This window comes from Rhagoletis zephyria, unplaced genomic scaffold (genome assembly GCF_001687245.7).
Source record: "Rhagoletis zephyria isolate East Lansing unplaced genomic scaffold, Rhagoletis_zephyria_1.1 Rzeph_scaffold_00433, whole genome shotgun sequence".
In the NCBI taxonomy this organism is placed as follows: domain Eukaryota; kingdom Metazoa; phylum Arthropoda; class Insecta; order Diptera; family Tephritidae; genus Rhagoletis; species Rhagoletis zephyria.
Genome location: NW_016157517.1, coordinates 50,805 through 72,142, shown reverse-complemented (window position 1 = coordinate 72,142; position 21,338 = coordinate 50,805). Strand labels below are relative to the sequence as shown.

The window sequence follows — 21,338 nt, the reverse complement described above, 5'->3', positions numbered from 1 at the left end:
CTTTTAGGCATTGCCGGTAATGCAAAGTAGAATGTCCCATTCTACTTTGCATTCCCCGAAATGAAGCAAAGAAACGAATTCAAAAAGAAATATTATTGGACATTCTACTTTGCATTCCCCGAAATGAAACAAAGAAGCGAATTAAATGAAATATTGTAGGACATTCTACTTTGCATTACCGGCAATGCCTAAAAGAAGCGAAAAAATTCGAAGGCATTATAACGCTATGCCTTCTAGAACACGTTACCACTAAAAGCGATTACCGATTTTTTGCTGGGATGCTTTGAATCAGTGATGAAATGGATGGTACAATTGTACTTTTTTGGTACATTTTGAATCTCAAAAGTACATTGGTACTACATCGACATTTTTGATATAATTTTGTCAAAACACGGCACTGCCCCAAATTCTGTCGAAAAATCACTATGTATACTTGAAAATTTGAATGTCTGTGGATGAAAATATACTCATATTTTTCCACTTCATACAAGACGTGGTGTTTATTAAAAACGAAAGACTTGCTAAAATCAATAAACAGTTGCTGTAATAATATAAACCGTAGAAAAGACTAAATATTTTGCTAAATATTTTTCTGAAACTTCCGATTGCATTGAATGCAATTATTTTTTGTAAAGGTTTTGTGTTACTTGCACTTAATAAACATACTTGAATGCTTTTGTTGCTTGCCTTGATATATTAATTTTTATTGGAAGCTTAGAGTACAACTTCACAAAATGATTTGGCCTTTATAAACTAGCCTGCAGAAAATGGGACTAGTTTGTAGCTAACTATTAATTAACTAGAAGTCGACTAGTGGTAACTATTGATTAACTATTTCCGTTGCCCGTAACTAACTACTTTTGAAGGGAGATGGAAGTAAAATAGTGAGAACTGGTTTCCTCTACATTAGATGTCAACTAACCAACTTATAGCTAACTACTTTTAGACATAAACTATCAATTAAAAAAAATTTTAATTTGTTATATATTTATTTATTTACTTATTTTATTTAACATTACATATTTGCTTATCACATTTGAATTCGATCAGACATAACATCGAAACGGTAGTATAAAATTTCGACCTCTATTTTAATTGTCCTGAATCTCCGAAGTGCAGAAAAAAGTGTATTGAAAGTAATTTTTGTATGAGGATATTTAAATAGAAGCTTGTAAAGAAACCAAACTCCCGATAACGTCTGCATGACTCCTGCACAACTTTACAACTAACTTAAAGCTAGTTTTGCCATAGCTAATTAAAAGTTAGTTACTTATCGAAATCCGGCAAAAAAGCTAACTAGAAGTTGGTTATTTTAATCAATTGATAATTTTTTTCGGCAGGGTAGTAGTTATTCATTGTCATCGATGATATTCAGCCAGAGACCCATAATAATAATTATTTCATGGTGGAGTTTTAAAAAGGTCATCAAAATTTTCGTTGGAATTATAGTCTTTTGATAATAATTATGTGTGAGAAAATTTTTCTAAGTCATCGATAACTAGTATTTTAAGACTTATATAATAGAAGTCTTTTCATAATAATTATCAGCGAGATAATTATATTTAAGTCTTCAAAAACTTTTATTTTGAGACTTATATTATAAAAGTCTTGTCTTAATAATTAGTGCGAAAAAACTTTGTATATAGTCCCGAACGGGCCCCAAACCAAGCCCCAACTGCTCTCAAAATGCTCCCCAACTAAGCCCGAACCGGTCCCCATCTTGCTGCGAACTGGTCCCTAACTAATCCTGAAATGCTCCTGAACTAGTCCCGTCTTTTAAGACAAAAAATTTTTTCGCTCTCATAATGATTATGAAAAGGCTTTTATAATATAAATCTTAAAATAAAAGTATTTGAAGGCTTAAAAATATTTATCTCAATGATAATTATTGTGAAAGGACTTCTATTATATAAATCCTTGAATAATAATTATAGATGACTCGAAAAATATTTATCTTAATATAATGAACATTGATTGACTTTTATTATTTTCTCTTATAAAAGTTATGTCTCTGTATTCAGCCTTACTGCATGCTTACCTATCACGCAATGACCAGTTAGAACTCCCTCCAGAAGTGAGAAGTGTAACTTGCTTAGTCTCACGAGCTCCCTGGACCGCCCTCGGTCTACACGTGACCAGAAGGACTTAGCCGCCCTGCATTCCAAGGTCTTTGCCCAGCGCATGCTGAGCTGGCTAAACGCCCATCTGTCCAGAAGTAGACCGCATGAGGTCAGGGGAGTACCCAGACCTTGAGAAATTTCTCAAGTGTTCCCTGCACTGTAGAGGTAATACATTAGAGATCAAACAATCCGAAGCCTCTGCTTGGAAAACGCTAGTGATCCGGAGACCTGAACTTTAGGTTGATGGAGAATTTTTCCTTTTTACATTTTTGAATGAAAACAAAAATGTCATAAGATGTTCGGATAGCTTGAAGGTTATCTAATTTACCTAATTTAAAAACATATATGTTGGTACTTTTTCGGCTGATTAGGTAATTTTTTTTCCATTTGGTATAAAATTAAAAAACGCATTTATCATACCTGCTTTGAATGTGAACACAAAAAGATAAAAGAAAACCCTTGAAAGCTTACAATACGGGCGGTAGCTCTTAGAGGGTTGGAATTATCCTAGGAGCGGCTACCTCTGCTTGGAAAACGCTGGTGATCCGGAGGCCTGAACTTTAGGTTGATGGAGAATTTTTTCTTTTTACATTTTTGAATGAGAACAAAAATTTCATCAGATGTTCGGATAGCTCGAAGGCTACCTAATTTACCTGATTTAAAAACATATATGTTGGTACTTTTTCGGCTGATTAGGTACATTTTATTTCCATTTGGTACAAATTTGAAAAAAATGCATTTATCACCCCTGCTTTGAATGTGAACACAAAAAGATAAAAGAAAAACCTTGAAAGCTTACAGTACGGGCGGTAGCTCTTAGAGGGTTGGAATTATCCTTTGAATGCCACCTGATTGAGGCCCATCTTAACCACTGGACTTAGCATCATTGCTGACTTTTATTTAAAACTCTTTATTTTAATCATTTTATTTTACTAGCACAGCTTGTTTATAACCACTTGCCGATTGGCGAACTGTCAATTTTCGATTATCGATAACTCTACAGCAACTGACGATAGTTGCCATTCGTAATACAAATTTTCTTCCTAGTTGCGTTGCCAGCTGGCAACCGAACCGTGGTTACGTTGTGATCCGTAATCGACCCATTGGCGTGTAGCCGCCAAAAAGTAAGAAAACAAATGCAAAATCATACATTTTTCACAATTTTCTAACACTTCGCGTCACCATCGAAAGCAAAATTCTGTTCGACAGAAAATTCGATACTCAACGATAATTTCGACACGGTAGCATAGCTCATAATACGAATTTCACATTCGATATTCGTTCTTCGATAACCAGCGAAGATCGAAAATCGAATGCAACTCATAATAGGGGCCACTGTTGAGTAACAATGTTTTCATCACAAAAAGCCCCAGAAACTCGATTTTCTTAAAAACCTGTCCGAAGTCGTTTTCTTTTTGGTCTTAAATTACTTAGAAGACATGATAGAAAAGAAATTCGGAAGAAAATTTGAAGTGTCAAGACCTTTGGGTTGAACTTGGTTCCGACCCACCGTGAAAAGGCGAATGTTGGCAAATTAACTGTTTTGACGAGTGAGGTGAACTCGACCTATACGGGCCTTTATACTCATAAAAAGTACAAAAGTTACCCAAAGTAACACCTCAAATTTGTACTCGCAATAACTTAGATCAAGGCTGACGAAACTGCGGCCTGCGGGAGTGGATGGTATCAACCCACGATGGTATCTTGGTATCAACCTGATCCCTATGCCTGTGTCGGTGGCACGCGTACTCCGTTTACCTGCCGCCGACTCGACGATACGACGCATGCTTACTAAACTACACTCTAAAAAGTGCATGTAAAATTACTACTGCTTAGAGCTAAATTGTAATAAAATATTTGCAAGCTATTGTCTCTATAAAATTCATATGTATCGGCATCATAGCCATAGGTGTGCAATAGTTCGAAAAGTTCAGTCTAGAAGTGATTATAAGTGTAATGTTTGTGGCTTTGAATCAGATATAAAAAAGATTAAATGCCATTTAAATATTCATTTGCATAATGGTGTTAACATTGAGTGTCCTTTTTTAAATTGCTCATATATGTATATTAAAAAGTAAGTGCTCCTTCAAGCTCCATATATACCGGCATCATAAAAATGAAACAGTTGAAGAAACTGTGGAAGATATTTCTGTTTATCGTGAAGCAGAACTTCAAACTGCAATCGATCCCCAGAGAGAAACGGAAGTAGTTCATACCCAACGTCGTTTTATTGAAAACAACTTGGCTTCTTTAATGATAAAATTGAAATGTATGTTTCAAGTTTCCGACGTTGCGTTAAATTTTCTAACTGCTGAGTTAAAAGACCTAATAATATTACAAAATATGGAAAATAAAACAACCATAAATAAAATATGTAGGGAATTAAATATTTTGGAACATAAAGATGACCTATTGCAAGGCGTTATGGAAGGTTCATTCACACTAAGCCTTAGTAAATTGGACTCAAGTCACAAACGAAAAATACTTTTAAAAGACCGAATTAGCTACGTTGTCCCAATAGAGATATTCCTCGGTTTTGATCAGCGTCATAACAAATGTTTTTTCCATTACATTCCGGTTTTAAAAACTATTCAGTCTTTATTAAGTGACGCAGATTTTTTCAATCTTTTTAATAGTAAGAAGACTTTTCAGAATGATGTGTTCTCCGATTACAATAATGGCTCATTATATAAAACCAACAACTTTGTTAATGGAAAAGCCAAACGTATTGAATTATTACTTTTTCAGGATGCTTTTGAAAATTGTAATCCTTTGGGCTCATCCAAAGAAAAGCTTCTAGGTATTTACATGATGCTTGGCAATATTCCAGTTGAGTACAGGTCTGGTATCCAAAATATTCAACTTGTTCTCCTTTGTAAAGAATCTTTTGTAAAGTCCTTTGGTTTTGAAAAAGTTATTCAGCCCTTAATTACAGATATGAAAACGTTAATATTTTATCTACCTCAAATATACCGTTGCTGACTATTATGAGCAACCGCAACAATTTTTTAAATCGAGTACCGAATCTAAAAAAAACGTGTCTGGATCCTAATATACCTACAAAGCAAAGAAGGAGATCTGCTTTGCTTCGAAGCACTTGTGCTAATTGGCAGCCAAAAGACTTTTACTCGGATGACACAAAAGCTACTGCCGAGGTAAAGCAAAATTATTTAAAAAATTTATTTATTTTACATGGAAAATTGGTTAACTCTGACGAAAAAAGTATAATCAGATCATATATGAAAGATACCTTCCCAATGCAAAGAGAGTATTTTAATAATTTGGAAGTTATACCCTCCATTGCCGAGATAAAAGTTGAATGGCCTTACATTTTTGAAACCGATTGCTTATGCCAGCATTTTGAAGAATTGATGGGCTTAAAGTCTGACACGTTTGCTGAAAATTTTCTAAACACAAAAGAAAAAATTTTTTATTTTTCAAAAAATTTATAAAAAATCCGGTGGTCGATGATTCCAGTAAACGGTCAATACTCACCGGAATTGCAAAAAAAAAAATTCAACGAAGACTTAGGTTTTTTTGCTTTTGGATTTTGAGGTAAGGTCTCTTTCTTCACAAAAGATTGTTATAACGCAATTGACGGGCATGTATTGTTTTAATTTTCAGTTCGGATTAAAAGTGGATAGCATTGTCGCCAGGGTTCCAACAAACACAGCGTTCATTGCGTTTGTCGGTAAGTATCTTAACATATTTATTCAAAAAAAGCATATATCATTCACCCCTTAATATTTACAGAGGATGATGCAACAGGTGGAAAAGTTGTGGCCTACATTTTAATTGAAAAAACCGTAGTTAGTAAAATAGAAAATTGTAATCTCTTGCTTAACTTACAACTAGTGATAAATTTCTTTTTTGTATCTATACTAATTATATAAAGAGAAGTCCCTTTTTTTTGTAACAGGTAATCTCGCGAACGGCTGGTCCGATTTTCATGAAATTTTGTATATAAATAGCTTTCGGTAACCACCATGTTTTAGGATAAAAAAAATTTTACTTTTTTCGGGTAGGTGGACCAGGGACCGGTCTATTCGAAAAAATCTTATTATAGCCCGATTTTCTTAAAATTTAGTACGTAAGTAGCTTTTTAGCATATATTAGCATATATGACCCATTTTTTTCCGGGAAGTGGCCCAGGGCCTATTCGAAAAAATCGTATTTACGGTCCGATTTGCTTAAAATTCGGTACGTAGGTAGCTTTTTGCCTGGATAAGCTTATAGATTCCTGTTTTCCAATTTTCATGCAATTTCGAATATAAATAGCTTTACGTAACGATCATATCAAGGGGCGAATTCGTCACGATATACGAAATCAATCGCATACCCTTGGAGAAAAATTTTAGCTATTTTAAAAAGGGGGGTGACATCTCCCATACAAACCGATTTTTTCATACTGCTTATCTCTGGAAATTTTTTGGTAGAGTTCTAGAGTTTTGTATGGAGATGTACGAAATAAATCGCATACTCTTGGAGAAAAATTGGAACTATTGGAAAAGGGGGCGTGGCATCTTCCATACAAACCGAATTTTTCATACTGCCTATCTTTGGAAGTGTTCATGGTAGAGTTCTGGAACTTGGTATGGAGATATACGAAATCAATCGCATACTCATGAAGAAAGAGGGCAGCTGTTGGAAAGGGGGGCGTGGAACCTCCCATATAAATCGAATTTTTATACTGCATATCTCTGAAAGTATTCATGGTACAGTACCGGAACTTCGTATGGAGATATGTATATAGTTGAAATCAAGCCGATAGTCATGGAGAAAATTTGGGCTATTTGAAAAGGGGTGTGAGGCCTACAAACGTACCGACCTTTAGCTATCTTTGAATGAATTTTTTTATTCTTCTGTAGGTGTGTTTGTGAGTGAAATCCTCCTAAATGGTTGTACGGATTTTAACGAAACTTTTTGTGTATTTGAGTGGGTCTCTGGATGGTTTAGTTTCACAATTTAATCCGACAGTTGGCGCTGTAGTTGAGTTATTACTAAAAATCTTATTTATGATCCGATTTGGCTAATGTTTTAAATATGTATGCAATACTATTGCAAAAACGTGCTGCCAAGTGGTGCTGAAGTCGAGCTATTACTAAAAATAGCCAAGTGACAAAAGGGGCCGTGAAGGTCAGATTAAATCGACCTGTTGCACCATTGAGTATATCGAACGCTCCTGCGTTGCAATTGGCCCAATGGATGTGATTTTCCAATATTATTATGCGTTCAAACTTTTAAGGTATTTCGTCTGAAATAAGTATATGTATATTGCATTTCTGTAGAACAATGATTCGCACCCATTTTGAAATTGCCACCTACTATACTGTAAAGCTTCTAGGACATTCACTATAGAACCGGGTCATTGTTGCCGCCAGGGAGTGAAGAGGAAAAAATTTTTTTTCGCTTTGCGAATAACCGTGCTATGAAATGCCGCACAACTGGAGAATTTCAAGAACGGATATAACACTTTCCTTAGGTTATTTAAAGCGGCAAATGACCACCAAACCTTAATCTTAGCAGACAAATGTGCCAATGAAAATCGTAAACGTGAATTGTTGGTGAAAATGTTGGACCAAAAAGTTTCAATAATATATATAAAAATTTTGGGCGGGACGAAGTTCGCCGGGTCTGCTAGTTTATTTATATTTATATGTACATATGTACCAGTGTTGGCACCAATCGATTGATTTTTTAATCAATTAGCTAATTCGATTAAATTCAATCCGATTACAGTTCATCGTGATTAATTTTACCTTTATTAAAAAGTTAATGGTAACCGCGATTAAAAAAAAATAATAACTTTAGCATACATATGTAATGTATGTTTGTTAAAAGATGTGGTTTTCTATCTATCAAGAAATACAAATAGTATGTATGTATTATGAACTTTTCTATTACTTACAGAGGGCTGCAACGCTTATGGCCATGCTTGTTACGGTGGACATGGAAAACGTTCACTGGGCTCATTGAAGGATGAGATGCGGGTGAATAATGCGTACAGAAACGAGAGAGAGTTATTAAGTCCAGACGAGCTACTACAGGTCATGCCCAACGAAGCGACAGCACTATTGCCAGAAGGGGAAATTGAAACGTTTCCCAGATATCGACTCATCAAGATTATGAGGTCATTGGTAAGTTGTGGAAAATGTTGCATGCATACTAGGGTGGTCCCTCAAAAATTACAACATCTAAGTTTTTTATTAGGCATCCCTTTATTTTGTTCTACCTTAAAAAAATAGGAGTCGCTGGCAGCATTTACAAAAAATTTAAATTTTGTTTTACGTCTCAAAAGTTCTACAAAATTTGTACCAAGGTGAATTCATATTAGGTGGTGTTGTTTTATCAGCTTTGAATTTCGCTGGTGAGTGAATGAAAACGTGGGAGTGTTGGTATTTTATATCGCCATTTTTCCTTCGGGGAAGAAAAGCTGAAATTGGACAATGATCCGCTAAAAGCGACAAGAAAATAGAAATAATTTTTTTATTTGTAGAATCGATACCACTTTATATGAATTCGCCTTGATTTGTACTTGAAGCCTGATAAAGTAGACATTTCCTTGAAACTTATTTATATAAATTCCTTAACTCCCTGGATCATAGCTGGTCAAAGTCAGTATTTTCTCGAACTTTTGAATTTAAAAAAAATATATAAAATTTTTTTAAACCCCGATAGCGGCCCCAAATTTTCTTTTTAATTTTGTAATTTAGTTCTAAGTTCAAATAATGTTGATATTTTTAAGAACCACCCTAATGTACACTTATTGCAAAGTAGGCCTATGCTCATATGCACATACTACATATGTACATAGTATATATGTACGTGCATATATTTGTGTATGCAAGTGCACTAAAATTAACATTTTTTTCATTTTCACTGCAGTTGAGCGGACACCTGAAACGACCTAACGAAATCGACTACCCCATTTCAGCTGAGACATTCAGCCGGGACAACAGCAACGACTTCAACTGAGATGCCAAACAAATTTCAACTACCCCCCAGCGAACCATATAGCCTATTTAATTTATCTAACCACAGACACACACAAATGGGAACGAAAAACAAATTGCATTTGACTGCAAAAAAAATTAAACTCACAATTAACAATGGAAATTTATTTTTATTTTATCAAGGATGAAAATGTAACTAAAAAAAAATATGTAAGAATGTTAACAAAGATAGCAAATACAGGTATAAAAAATATCTTTTAGATTTCTTTTTTTTTCAATAAATCTATAGAGACGTCTTTATGTCTGTATGTATAAACACACTTAGCTACAGCTGAAATTTCAAGGGCTGGAAAATTTCAGTAAAAGCCATCTAAAATACATAAATGACACTTGCATTTCATATGTACATACACAACAGCTGACGAAATATTCTAAGGATTTTAGTTATAAAATATTCTGACATAAAATTCTATTTAGTATAAGGCAAGTGAAATCGTAACAGAGCTCTAAAAATGTTCTAAAAATCAAAAATTAAAAATAAAGAAATTCAAAGACTCTAGGATACATATAATTATATACCAACCATGACTATGTACACATGTAAATGTTAATAAATTATTTTAAAGCTTGAAATTTATAGAAAAATCTTTATTCGTAAAGTAGAAAAATATTTATAAGGTAAGTGGAATCGGTAAATAAAGTACAAGATAAAAAGAATTGGGCGGTATATAAAATCATTAGCTTGCAGGGACTTTTTCTGTAAAAGCCTGCAAAACTGCACTAAAACGTTGCATCATTTGGAGTCATAATTTTCTGGAAATTTAGGACCACGGATAAATCAATGAATCCAATTTTTTATATCTATCCAGATGTACATACAAACGTAAGTTATGTATGTACGTAGGATCACGCCAATTCAGTGAAAAAAATGATGCAGGCAAAAGGGACATGATGAAATCGTACCCAACGTGAGCAATGTGGGTATGTATTAGGGTGTTCGATTAATCGGAAATCGGTTTTATTTTACAAAATTCTATGTTTGTATGATGTCATGACCAAAAATTACAATAAAACCAATAACAGGTAAGATAGCTTTTATTTAAAAAAGAACAAAACAAAATAAGTTCAAAGTTTTTTTTTTTAGATCATAAGCTCTTGGCGCCATAGCCGAGTGCTTAGATCTGCCTACTGCCACTCGGAATGCCCATGGTTCAGTTTCCGGTCCAAGTGCACTTCTGCCATAAAAAATCTTCTCCGGAAATGGAGTAAAAACGTAGAGATCTCCATTTGTGTCACAACATCAATTATCAGAACCCGAATAGGAGGAGAAGCTCGGCAAAATACTTAGAAATCGCCAATCATTCATTTCTTTGAATCAAATATGATATACTTGTTCAACTCCAAATAACCTAGGATACAATTTTAAAAGTATTTAGGGGTTTCCCTTAAACTGGAAAAAAGCTTGAAAACTTCGAAAAACTCAAAACTTTTATTGAGGTCAGGATGTGCTTGAAATGAAAAAAACCGGTTTGTTATATAAAAAAATACGGGTTATTCGGTTTGGAAAAACCGAATCAACCACCCTTGGATATATATACATTAGACTGCGTCACTCACTATAGAAAAAACTGTTTCCATTGGAATTATAAAATATATTATATTTTAAATTTTTCACCAAAATATTTCGGAAAAGTAGCTGGACCGATTGGAAAATACCTCCAAAAATTAATAAAAATAGTGTCTTAAAGATTTTTTTGAAAAAATACCCTCAAATGGTAAAACGGTTTAGGCTTAAAAAATTTGCTTGTGACATCGATATAGGGAACTGAAATACTTGAATGCGCCGAGTATAAAATCGCCTGAAATCTATGTTCATTAAGGTGGTCCAAAACTGCATGTGAAAAAGTAAAGTCGGAATTTTTATGCTCTCACACCCTAGGATTGTTCTATACCGAAAACAATATATCCCTACTTTTTATTTTTAAATCAAAAAATATATATAGGTCGCCCCATGATAAAAATATAGTAAGGTAGAACCGCTGAGAGTCACTTTTAAAATTCTTGACGTTTCCAAACAATTTAATTTTTAAATTTACTCACAAACTCACACACACATTTTCATTTTCAATCTCAAGCAACAACAATTTCGAACAATTTCATTTCTTTATTATCACATTTATATGATTTTAAAATGTTGGCAAACTTCAAAAAAAAATCATGGCCGACAAATTGAGAGAACGGTTATACCTTGCTATGTTTTTATCATGGGTCGCCCAAAGTGCTTAAAGTTTTTCATGTATTTTATATGGGGAAAAAATACTTTTCGTGGAAATGGAATAGAATTCTTGAAAATCAATATTTTTCGATGGGAAAACTCTGTTTCTCTTCAGCAGATTCCTGACTGAAACTGACCGATGCTGAGCCACACATATCCCGATAGGTTCATAGCGCTGCCAATTTGAGAACAATGGCATAGAAGATGCTCTAAGGTTTCCGTGGCCTCGTGCTTGAGCCAGCAGAATATGCCCGTAAGCGGCCCGGTGGCAAGTGTGCAATCCTTCCTTGATAGCTTTAACTAAAAGCGAGTATGTATACATAGTTGGTTTCGCTGTTTTCGAGCATATTTTTTTGCATTTTGCAGGTTGTTAACTCTTTCCAGCTAGTCCCGAACTGCTTAATCATATCATGGCCAACTTCGTTTTAATAGTGTTGGAGTGGTATATGAATTTAGTTTGCCTGTTCGAAAACCAGAAAGTACCTCTTTGTTTCACCATTGTGTAAGTGCCTCCTTTTTACACCTTAAATGCTTTCATGGATCTACCACCGCTTGGTTGGCTGTTATTGCAGAAGTAATACTCAAAGAAGCCAGTTCATGGATCAAAGGAATCGCTGGTCATTCGGATATTTTAGCCATACCAATGGTTCTCGGGTGTGTCATAAAGAAGTATTTGCCATCCATGAGGCAGCATGGATTCTCGCTCGCATACCTAAAACAGACAAACACGTGGATATTGGGAGAGATTGGAAAAGTGACGGATTAGCAAGGAAATAAGGTTCTTATGTATATCAATGGATCCATGCAGTTTCAAAACCATAGAAGAAGATTACGTAACCAAACAACTAGCGCTGTGCTCTTCACTGGAAAAGGAAGCAAGGACGGCCTTGTTCCCCCTGCTCCTAAGGAAGTCGCTATTCACAGTTTTTCGAAGTAAAATATTTAGGTGTAATCCTTGATAGTCAACTTTTATGGATGTCCCACGATGAGTCAAAGACCTCCAAAGGCTAACAGCACATTGGGGTCTATGGGAATCCTGCAGACTTACACCTCTATGTTGTGTGTGTGGTGGGCAAGGCATTCAATCAGTAGCTTGGAAAATGTGTTTGCCAAATTTCAAAGAACGATCGCAGTGTGACGAACGGGAAAAAGCGACAGAAGAATATAGGGGATGGCACCCCCGCCATCACGATTAAGATTAGATCGAGATTGAGATTGAAATTAAGATTAAAATAACTGTTCATTATTATGTAGAAAAATGCTCTTATAATGCGCGAAGGCATTTTTTCTTAAGGTTCATTCGATTTTCAAAAATAAAGACTCAAATTATAGGGTTTGGTTAATAAACGTGCTAGGTTTTATTTTTTCGGAAAGAATTGCCACTTGTCAAAAAATTAAATTCAAATTATTTAATAACTTAAATCAATTATTGAAGTATGGGTATCAGTCGTTATATTTTTAAAAAGGCTTTATGTATTTTTTAAAGTGAAAGTACCTACCATCCATTGCGACAGCGTCACCGCCACCGTCACCATCACCGTCAACGATGCTTATGCGTCAAGTTACACACAATTCGTTTGACATTGCGCTCGAAAAATCATTAACTCGCTGATACTCTTTGCAAAATTTGTAGTTTACTTTTTTAACTTCTTCTGTTAGGTTTTCCTCCATTATTTTTTACATTTCGTTTTTCTATACATATTAAAATTTTCACAAACTGGAAAAATTTACGTCCAAACATCGTATAAGCAAAATTGAGAGTTGAGCTAATTTGTGCGGCACCGTCAACGTCAGCTTGTTCATGTAACTTACTTCATACAAATACGCCGAATCAGCTTTTTTTGACAACTGCCGGTGACGGTGACGGCGACGCAATGCACGTTATGTACTTTCACTTTTAACTACAACTAGGAGAATTTCCACCTGTTTAAAAAATTAAATTCAATTTAAACTGAGGCAATTAAGTAATTGAGATTGGTGCCTTAATTTGGGTGTCAGACGAAAGCGATTTCAAAAGGTGTTACATAATTTGAAAATATTTTGAAGAGGGTTGCCACCTGTTTGAAAGGCCAAATTCAATTAAATTATCCGCAAGCTATATATAATATTAATAAATGGGTTTTAAACGAATGAATGGTAAGAAATTTTTCGTTTGACCACCTAGGGCCGGTTGTTCAATGTCTGGTTAGCACAAATCGAAGGTAGAAGCTCCGGTTAAATACAACGACTGCTTTATCGATCACATGATATGTGCATGATGTCGAAAACGTCGATAACGATGTTTAACGGGAGGTAGTTATAACTAGACATTGAACAATCAGCCGTTAGAACATTTTCGAGGTATTTGAATAGGGTTGCCATTTGTTTAAAAGGTTGTATTCAGATTATTCAGGGCCAGTTCCTCAATGTCTTGTTAACACTAACTGCAGGTTAAACATCGTTATCGACGTGATCGACTCCATAACATATAACAGGGAGTCGATAACATCGATATAAATGCGATAGCCAGGCGGCATACAAGGCCCTCTCATGATTTGAGTTCAAGTAATCCTTGGTTCTTAAGTGCATTAATAAGCTCAACAGCCTGAGGAGACTCCTCTACACCTGCTTCGCGAGTGCCAATCGGTCGCGAGAAGACGGTAGAGGTATCTAGCCCAATTCTGGTCAAGTGAACCAAATGAAGAATTGATACAATCGCTAACCCCTGGGAATCTTCTCAAATTTTTCGGTTCTCTAGGATTAGATGAGGTTCTGTAAATTGTTCGAGGGCACAATAGTTCTTTTGGCCGCACTGCATACCTCTATTATTTATATATATATCTAACCTGCGATTAGCATTAACCAGACATTGAGAAACTGGTCTTTAGGGCCGTTTTCACCATCTCCGGTTAACACTAATAACCAGTTAAACAATTGTGTGCAAATTTTTTATCCGGATCCCGATCATTTAAGTTTTTTATTTTACTTCATTATATGGGGACTTTATTTACACCACATTTAAATTACTTCTCCATGCACCTCTCCTTTTATTTCAACATCTCCATCGTCGTGGCTCCGGTCGATTTTCTTTTACTGTGCCTATATAATAATAATAATAATAGATTGGCGCTTACACATATGTTAGTGTCTGGCCGAGCTTCTCCTCCGCCTTGTGGCGTGCGCCTTGATGTTGTCACACAAAGCGGAGGAACCTACAGTTTTACGCCGACTCCGAACGGCAATTGTATTTTTATCAGAAGCTGTTTTTCATGGCAGAAATACACTCGGAGGTTTGCCATTGCCTGCCGAGGGACGACCGCTGTTGAGAAAAAACCTTTTTCTATATTTTTTGCGATGTTGCTTTGACCAGGGTTTGAACCCAGGTGCTGATGAGTGAAAGCGCGCACTGTTTACCACTACACCACAGCGGCCGACAGTGCCTATATAGCAACATGAATTTTTTTACATAAAAGAAGAGGAAGAATCTTTTCTGTCACCAGAAAAAAAGAAATAGATCTAGCCTGGCCACAAGCACAAAATAACACGCGTTTACAGAAAATATGTTCTATGGATGCCACTATCCAATTCCCATGTAGAATTCCTCGGTGATTCCGGAAATCGAGATCTTTTCTTTTATGGATAACTTTTCGAGATATTTGCAATTTACCGTTACTCAGCTTTAAAAAATAGTGGATTCACTTAATCACGCATATCTTACGAACCAATAGAATAATGGTAACACGAGATACGGGAAATGAAAGAAAATGAGATTCTCCATAAAATGTATATATATAACTTTTCGATAGCCCTGATAGTTTCTGAGAAATTAATTAATCACCTTAATTTAAAACCTTACGTAAATATTACGAATGCCTTCTACCAATATACAAAATTATTCGTAGAGAGACTTGTTCAGTGATTTACGAATGTGTTTCATAAAATAAACGTAAGATTTCGTAAATTGCACTGAAAAAATGCCTTACGAAAGTCCTTTCGTTATATTTACGAATGGTTCGTAAAAACTTCTTTCGTTGTGAAAAATGTGTTCGTATTATGAACGAAAGTTTCGTACATTGTACAAACACCAAGACTACGAAAGTTTTTCGTAGCCCTTTTACGAAATTTTATTTTCAATGTAGTTTTATAGCCGCCATACTGTCAGTGATAACAGCAAATTTTGTAACCTCTAGTCTTGTAAGGATTGCCACCGCCTTACTTATAGCCACAAGTTCTCCGAACGTGGACGAAAAAAGACTCATTCAGTTTGTACATATATGTACGACCTTTACTTTTTTAGGATCATGTATCGCCGCTCCAACGGCATCACCAGTCACTGATGCATCAGTAGCGATCAGATAAAACCCTTCGTTTTTCAATCCATTGATCTTTTCGACATAAATCGACTTTAGTTGTTCTTTTTTGAAGTTTCTCTTTGACCCAACCAGGCTCGACATTTCAAATCTCAGATTTGAATGCTTTTTAAATGAATCTTTTGGGTTGATTTTATCAAAAATATATTTTAAAACTTGTCGTAAACAAAATTGTAACTCGATTTACCAGTTCTACCAAGGGCTAGACTTTCCCTTAATCTATCATTATACAGCAATTGTTTCCCCAGCTCAGTCATATGCTTTTGTGATATCAAGCACAACACATGACGTCCTTATAACCCTCTTTCTTAAACCTGCTTGACCAGTAAAAGCATTCGTTAATACACATCGATGCTGATTTCCCTTTGCGATTGGCGAAACAGCTTTCTGGAATTTTTTTTTTACTCTCAGCCCAAGTCATTAGTTTGTCTTCAATCAGCATGTTTAAACTGTTTGCTATAACAGACAATAGATAAATTGGCCTATAGTTGTTTAAGCTATTTAAGTCTTTATTCGGTTTGGGAATCGGCACTATTTTCACTGCCCTCCACTCATCAGGTACAATATTATCATCAACCAATTTTTGAAGTTCTTGAACAAATAAACTTTTAAAGCTCAAACAGTCAACGACGTAGCGTAGACGTAGGTTGACGCAAACACGATCTAACTTATGGGATTCGCGTGTTAACGAAAACTCACCACCGCATGGCGGTGACGTTTCCGTTGCTTCTCTCTCTCTCTATCAACAGTAAATTTGATATGCTGCTACATACGTCAACCTACGTTTACGATACCTCGTTGACTAACTGCGCTCACTTAGTCTCAATAGGTAACTTCTTCAGCATATCAAAAGTAATATTATCTAAGCCTCCTGCAGAGTTTTTTCCTATCCAGACATGTGTTGAGCTCTTCCAGGGAGAAATTGATAACACTCCCTTCACTGTTATAACCTAGGCTAGCTTCAAAATCAGCATGTCCGTTGACCTGGCTACAATCTTTTTCCTTTATACATAAGTGCTAAGAATGCTTCACTATTTTTACTATCCCAATTTTACTCAGACTTTTTGCTGCCCTTAACTTTGTTAATGAATCTCCACGCTTCCGTTGTGTTCGGGCTCTCATTCAGCTCCATAATCCTGTTTTCGTAGCATTCTCTTTTCGCATCTTTAACCGCTTTTTTCCACCTTTCCTCTTCCTCGCATACTTTAACAAAATCACTAACCCGACTAGATCTCCCCGCTTTTTTCCTCGCAATACAGAAAAAAATCTATACTATTTAGGTTGTAATTCCACCACATTTTAAGAGTAAAATGAACCGTATTTAGGTCGATAGTAACGTTTCGGATTTCACTACGAATTGCATTTTGCAGCTCATCTACTTGCCATTTACTTTACAGACAGAAAGTTCAGTCTCAAGCTTTCTTTTTTGAATGAACCGATTAGGTTGTTTTTCAACCTCATCAATTGAAATAATAATCGGTCTATGATGACTCAATCCTACGTACCTATCATTTACCTGCCATACCATTTTACGAGCTGAGTTAGATAGAGAGACATCCGGAGAAGATAAACCAGCGCCAGTATTCCTGTTAACAACCAAGGTAGCACTGCCATCTTGGTTTTGGCTTACTCTTTGGGCAATTTTTAACTCCACCCCATGCTTGCATCTTGGCGTTAAAATCTCCCAACAAGAAAGTGTTTTCCATTGTCCCCAAAAAGTTTAAAAGTCTGCTGATTTCATAATCAAACACAAACCTGTTCATACCTGGCGGGAAATGAATTATATCTGATTTTCTGAAATCGTATACCTTTCCTACACCCGATAACCTACGGGGGCGATCTGTTTTTAGTTATTAAATTGAAATTAGTTATTTTATGTCCAAACTTTATATATATCTCCAAGCGAAAAAAACTTTTTGGAGGGAAACAATGTGTATGTTATTATTGCTTATAAAAAAATCAATATAGTCACGATTAGACTTAAGACTCGATACATTCAGTTGAAAAATTTGTATGGTCATCAGTAATTGTTTTTAAAATGAGGCGATCATCTGCCTTAACTCTCACAAGATTAAATAAGACTTTTATTATTGGTTCTTCAGCGTTTATACTGAACTTTTTCATAAGCTGACTTAGGGCCGTTTTCTCATCCAACCTTCAGTTTACCGGCCACTTTATCGTCTCGATATACGAGTTTTCGTTTTCTCATCAGCGCATTAATTTCTCGAATCGATAAACTGTTGCTCACCCGATGCAACCTTTAAGATTTGTACCCAACTTTAAATTTTGGTTTGGTTTTGGTTCATGAGCCAGATATATTAGATATTTCAACCAAGGTTTTGGTTTTTGCTAACAGTTGCTCTTGCTCTATATTTGCTTACGTTGCATTGCCAACCTTTGAAATTTTATGACGAATGTAGTGAAGTTTCACTCTCGGAAATGTAGTGAAGTTTCACTCTACGGAATAACAAATTTATTTTTACCTGCAAGGTAAGAAAACGAAAACACTTTAAATTGAGGAACAATTTATCTGCCCTGTTAGTAAAGGCAACTTTGCTGCTTACATTAGAAAATGGCCCTTAAGAGTCTATCTATTTCGCTTAGAATCCCTTTCCCTTACGGTATTAACACTGTTTTTTTTTTTAACAACTTTGATCTTAGACACATCATTATACTTCCTCTTCGTAAAAACTTTATTAGTAGCAACTTGCGCATTTCGTACTTTATTCTGCGTACTAGGAAGCAGTGGAAGAGCCTCCTCGCTGTCCGCAAGCATGGCAAACCTATTTGAGCCACCTGATTCTCCGTACAATTCAAACAGTTCACTTTACTAACCTTATTCTTTGCAGCTTTCAATTTCTCTTTTTTTCACTTTACCAATCTTGCTTGTCATGGTGGGCATATGCATATGCGCATCACCCGCCTTAATGGCGCCGAAGCGTTCGCCCTTTTGCTCTTAAATTAACAGCTACTCTACGATAAAGCCTTCAGCCACCAGACTTACCGAAAATAATCCAATGTATAAATCAGACATTTTTTTTTCTTTCCGCAAACTTCTGACACAATAATAATTTGGTAATTAGATATTAATAACACAACTACTGAAAATTAAAAGATAAGTAAAAGAACAAAATCACCGCTGGCACTCTATACTGTGGCTTGCACGTTGTAGTAGGCTGCACTCTGAACTACTCCGATGAAATCGGCTGATATTAGTCCGGGAACCGCTCACTGTGACTGCTACGACAGACAAGAATACTACTAGCATTCAGTGATGCCAGACTATGGGTAATTTCCCTATTTTAGGGATATTTGGCAACAAAAATTATTAAAAGGGGAAAAAAGGACATTTCAATTAAAAAAAGGATTTTCTTTTGACACAGGTATCGATGCAAAATTGATCAAAATTCAAGAATATTCGACACTCTTACGTAATTAATAGTCCTGAAGATGTGATGCGGAGTGAAATGATATATAATTATTAAAAAGTTTAAGGACAATTTTGAAATTTTTCTCACGTTAACCAATTCAAGCGCTGAGTAAGAAGAATCATTTCAATTGTAACTGGTGTTTCATGTAAAAAGCGGAACAAATTATCTGATGAAATGTTAAGTACCACATGTATGTGCTTTACCTTTAAAGTCACAAAAGTATTATATTCGCTTACACAATGCAAATAATTTGTAACAGTGCCAGTTTTAAGGATTGCCAGAAAGTATACATCAATAAAAAAACACAAATGTATGTATGCACTAGCTACCTTAATATATAAAAAAGTTTCTTCGAAATCTTGGGTTTTAATAAACACTGAAGCTACTTTATGAATGTAGTAAATGTTTTTAAACTATTTTAGGCCCTTAAGGCCTGTATCCGGCTCTCAAGAAAAGCAAAAACTCCATATAAAATAACGTACAAGAAATGGCTAAGAAATTTTCTTGAGTCAAATTTCCTGCATACAGGCCATTAGTGAGTAATCTACCGAAATTTGAATTTCGAAAGAATATTATATGTGTGGCGTAGTGTTAAGCAGTGCGCGCTTCCACTCCGCAGGGCCTGGGCTCAAGCCCTGGTTTAATCAACATCGCAAAAAAAGTAGAAAAAATGTTTTTTCTTAAGAGCGGTCGCCCATCGGCAGGCAATGGCAAACCTCCGAATGTAGGTCCCTCCCCTTTGTGTGACAACATCAAGGCGCACGCCACGATCGGAGGAATTTTACTTCTTTTCTACTGAAATATGTATATGTTTTAAATTCGTTGGGAATTTTGTGGGATAAGTTTTTAAGATGTGGGTAATTGAGGGATTTTTTCCCCATTTTCGTGGGATTTTTAACAGAGAATGTCTGGCATCACTGCTAGCATTTCAACACGAATAGAATTCAAGGGCCATTCACATACAACTTTCCTCGCTTTGCTTGACAGTTCAAACTTTGACAACAAAGCGTGAAACTCAGAAGGTATGCTACAATAAACTGCCATCCCTAAATTGGCGCGTCAAGCGCCAAGCAACTGTCAAAAATCCTCATGCCCATACAATTTGTATGAAGCATCCCACAATAACGAGGCGCTAACGCCGAGCAAATGGAATTTTCATTTTTGACAGGGCGTTACGTGCTGAAGTTGGATGCAGAAGACGAAGAGAAAGAGAACGGACAAAGAAGTGAAAAAGGAAACGAGAATAAAAACGAGAGGACATGAGAAAACGTCAAAATTGACGACGCGTTGATTTGGGTATAGCGCGCGATGACATTCGTTGACAATGGATAACGCAACGCTTAGCGCTCCAATTTAGGGACGGCAGAAACGCTTTGACAGCTTTTGCGCTCTCCTTTTCCTCCATATATTTTACCTGTAAAATAGATAAAAAAAATATAATAATATGCATTAATAGCAATAAAAATCCCTATTTACCCTATTTTTGTCATTAAATGCAAATGCAAGCGCACGAGAAAAGATACATGTAGACAGCTGATTGCCAAAGCGGGCAAAAGTTGAGAGTTGCCCAAGATTTTGCTTCGTTTTGCTTTGCTTTGCTTCAAACGTTTTTTATGTGAGCATACTCATGCATATGCCTACATCAATCTTATATGTCAAAGCAAAGAACTATCAAGCAAAGCGAAGAAAGTTGTATGTGAATCAGCCTTCAACAAGGTGAGTTTACATCTTCAGCTTTTTATCAATTATGGTTGTATTTTAGTGCATTTAAATTTGTAGATTCTTGTAAAATCAGTGCTGCCACATCAGCCCATCGGTTCCAAAGTGTTTCATTACTAATTAAAAAAAAAAAAAAAACATGATACACATGGCCACCTTATCCGCATGAAACTTTTTGTTATTTTAAGGGTGGGTAACTCAGTAAATTTATAAGAGTTGACTCAATGAGCCCAACTCACTTTAAGGAGTCAGCTCATTCAACTAACTCATTTGACTCTTTGTATGTTACACTCATTGGTATCGTAGACTCGTTTTTAGGCATAAATGCAAATTTTGCAAATTAATAGGGGCCGTGCTAGGGGGAGGGTAAAGGTGGAATTTGCAATATTTTCAAAAGCTTATATTTCGAAAACTATTGTACCGAATTTCAAAATGTGGATATGGTTGGAAAGGCAATTGATTTGATATGCATCATCATGTAAGATATATAA

The 21,338-nt window shown here is 35.6% G+C and overlaps 1 protein-coding gene across 1 annotated transcript; it reads left to right on the top strand.

Moving 5' to 3' along the window:
* Positions 1 to 7,998: 7,998 nt before the first annotated feature.
* On the top strand, positions 7,999 to 9,326 carry LOC108359671 (uncharacterized). Its single transcript, XM_017611625.1, has 2 exons — positions 7,999 to 8,257; positions 9,006 to 9,326. The coding sequence occupies exons 1-2, from the start codon at positions 8,105 to 8,107 to the stop codon at positions 9,093 to 9,095; spliced, it is 243 nt and encodes an 80-aa protein (XP_017467114.1). The 5' UTR covers positions 7,999 to 8,104; the 3' UTR covers positions 9,096 to 9,326.
* Positions 9,327 to 21,338: the final 12,012 nt, after the last annotated feature.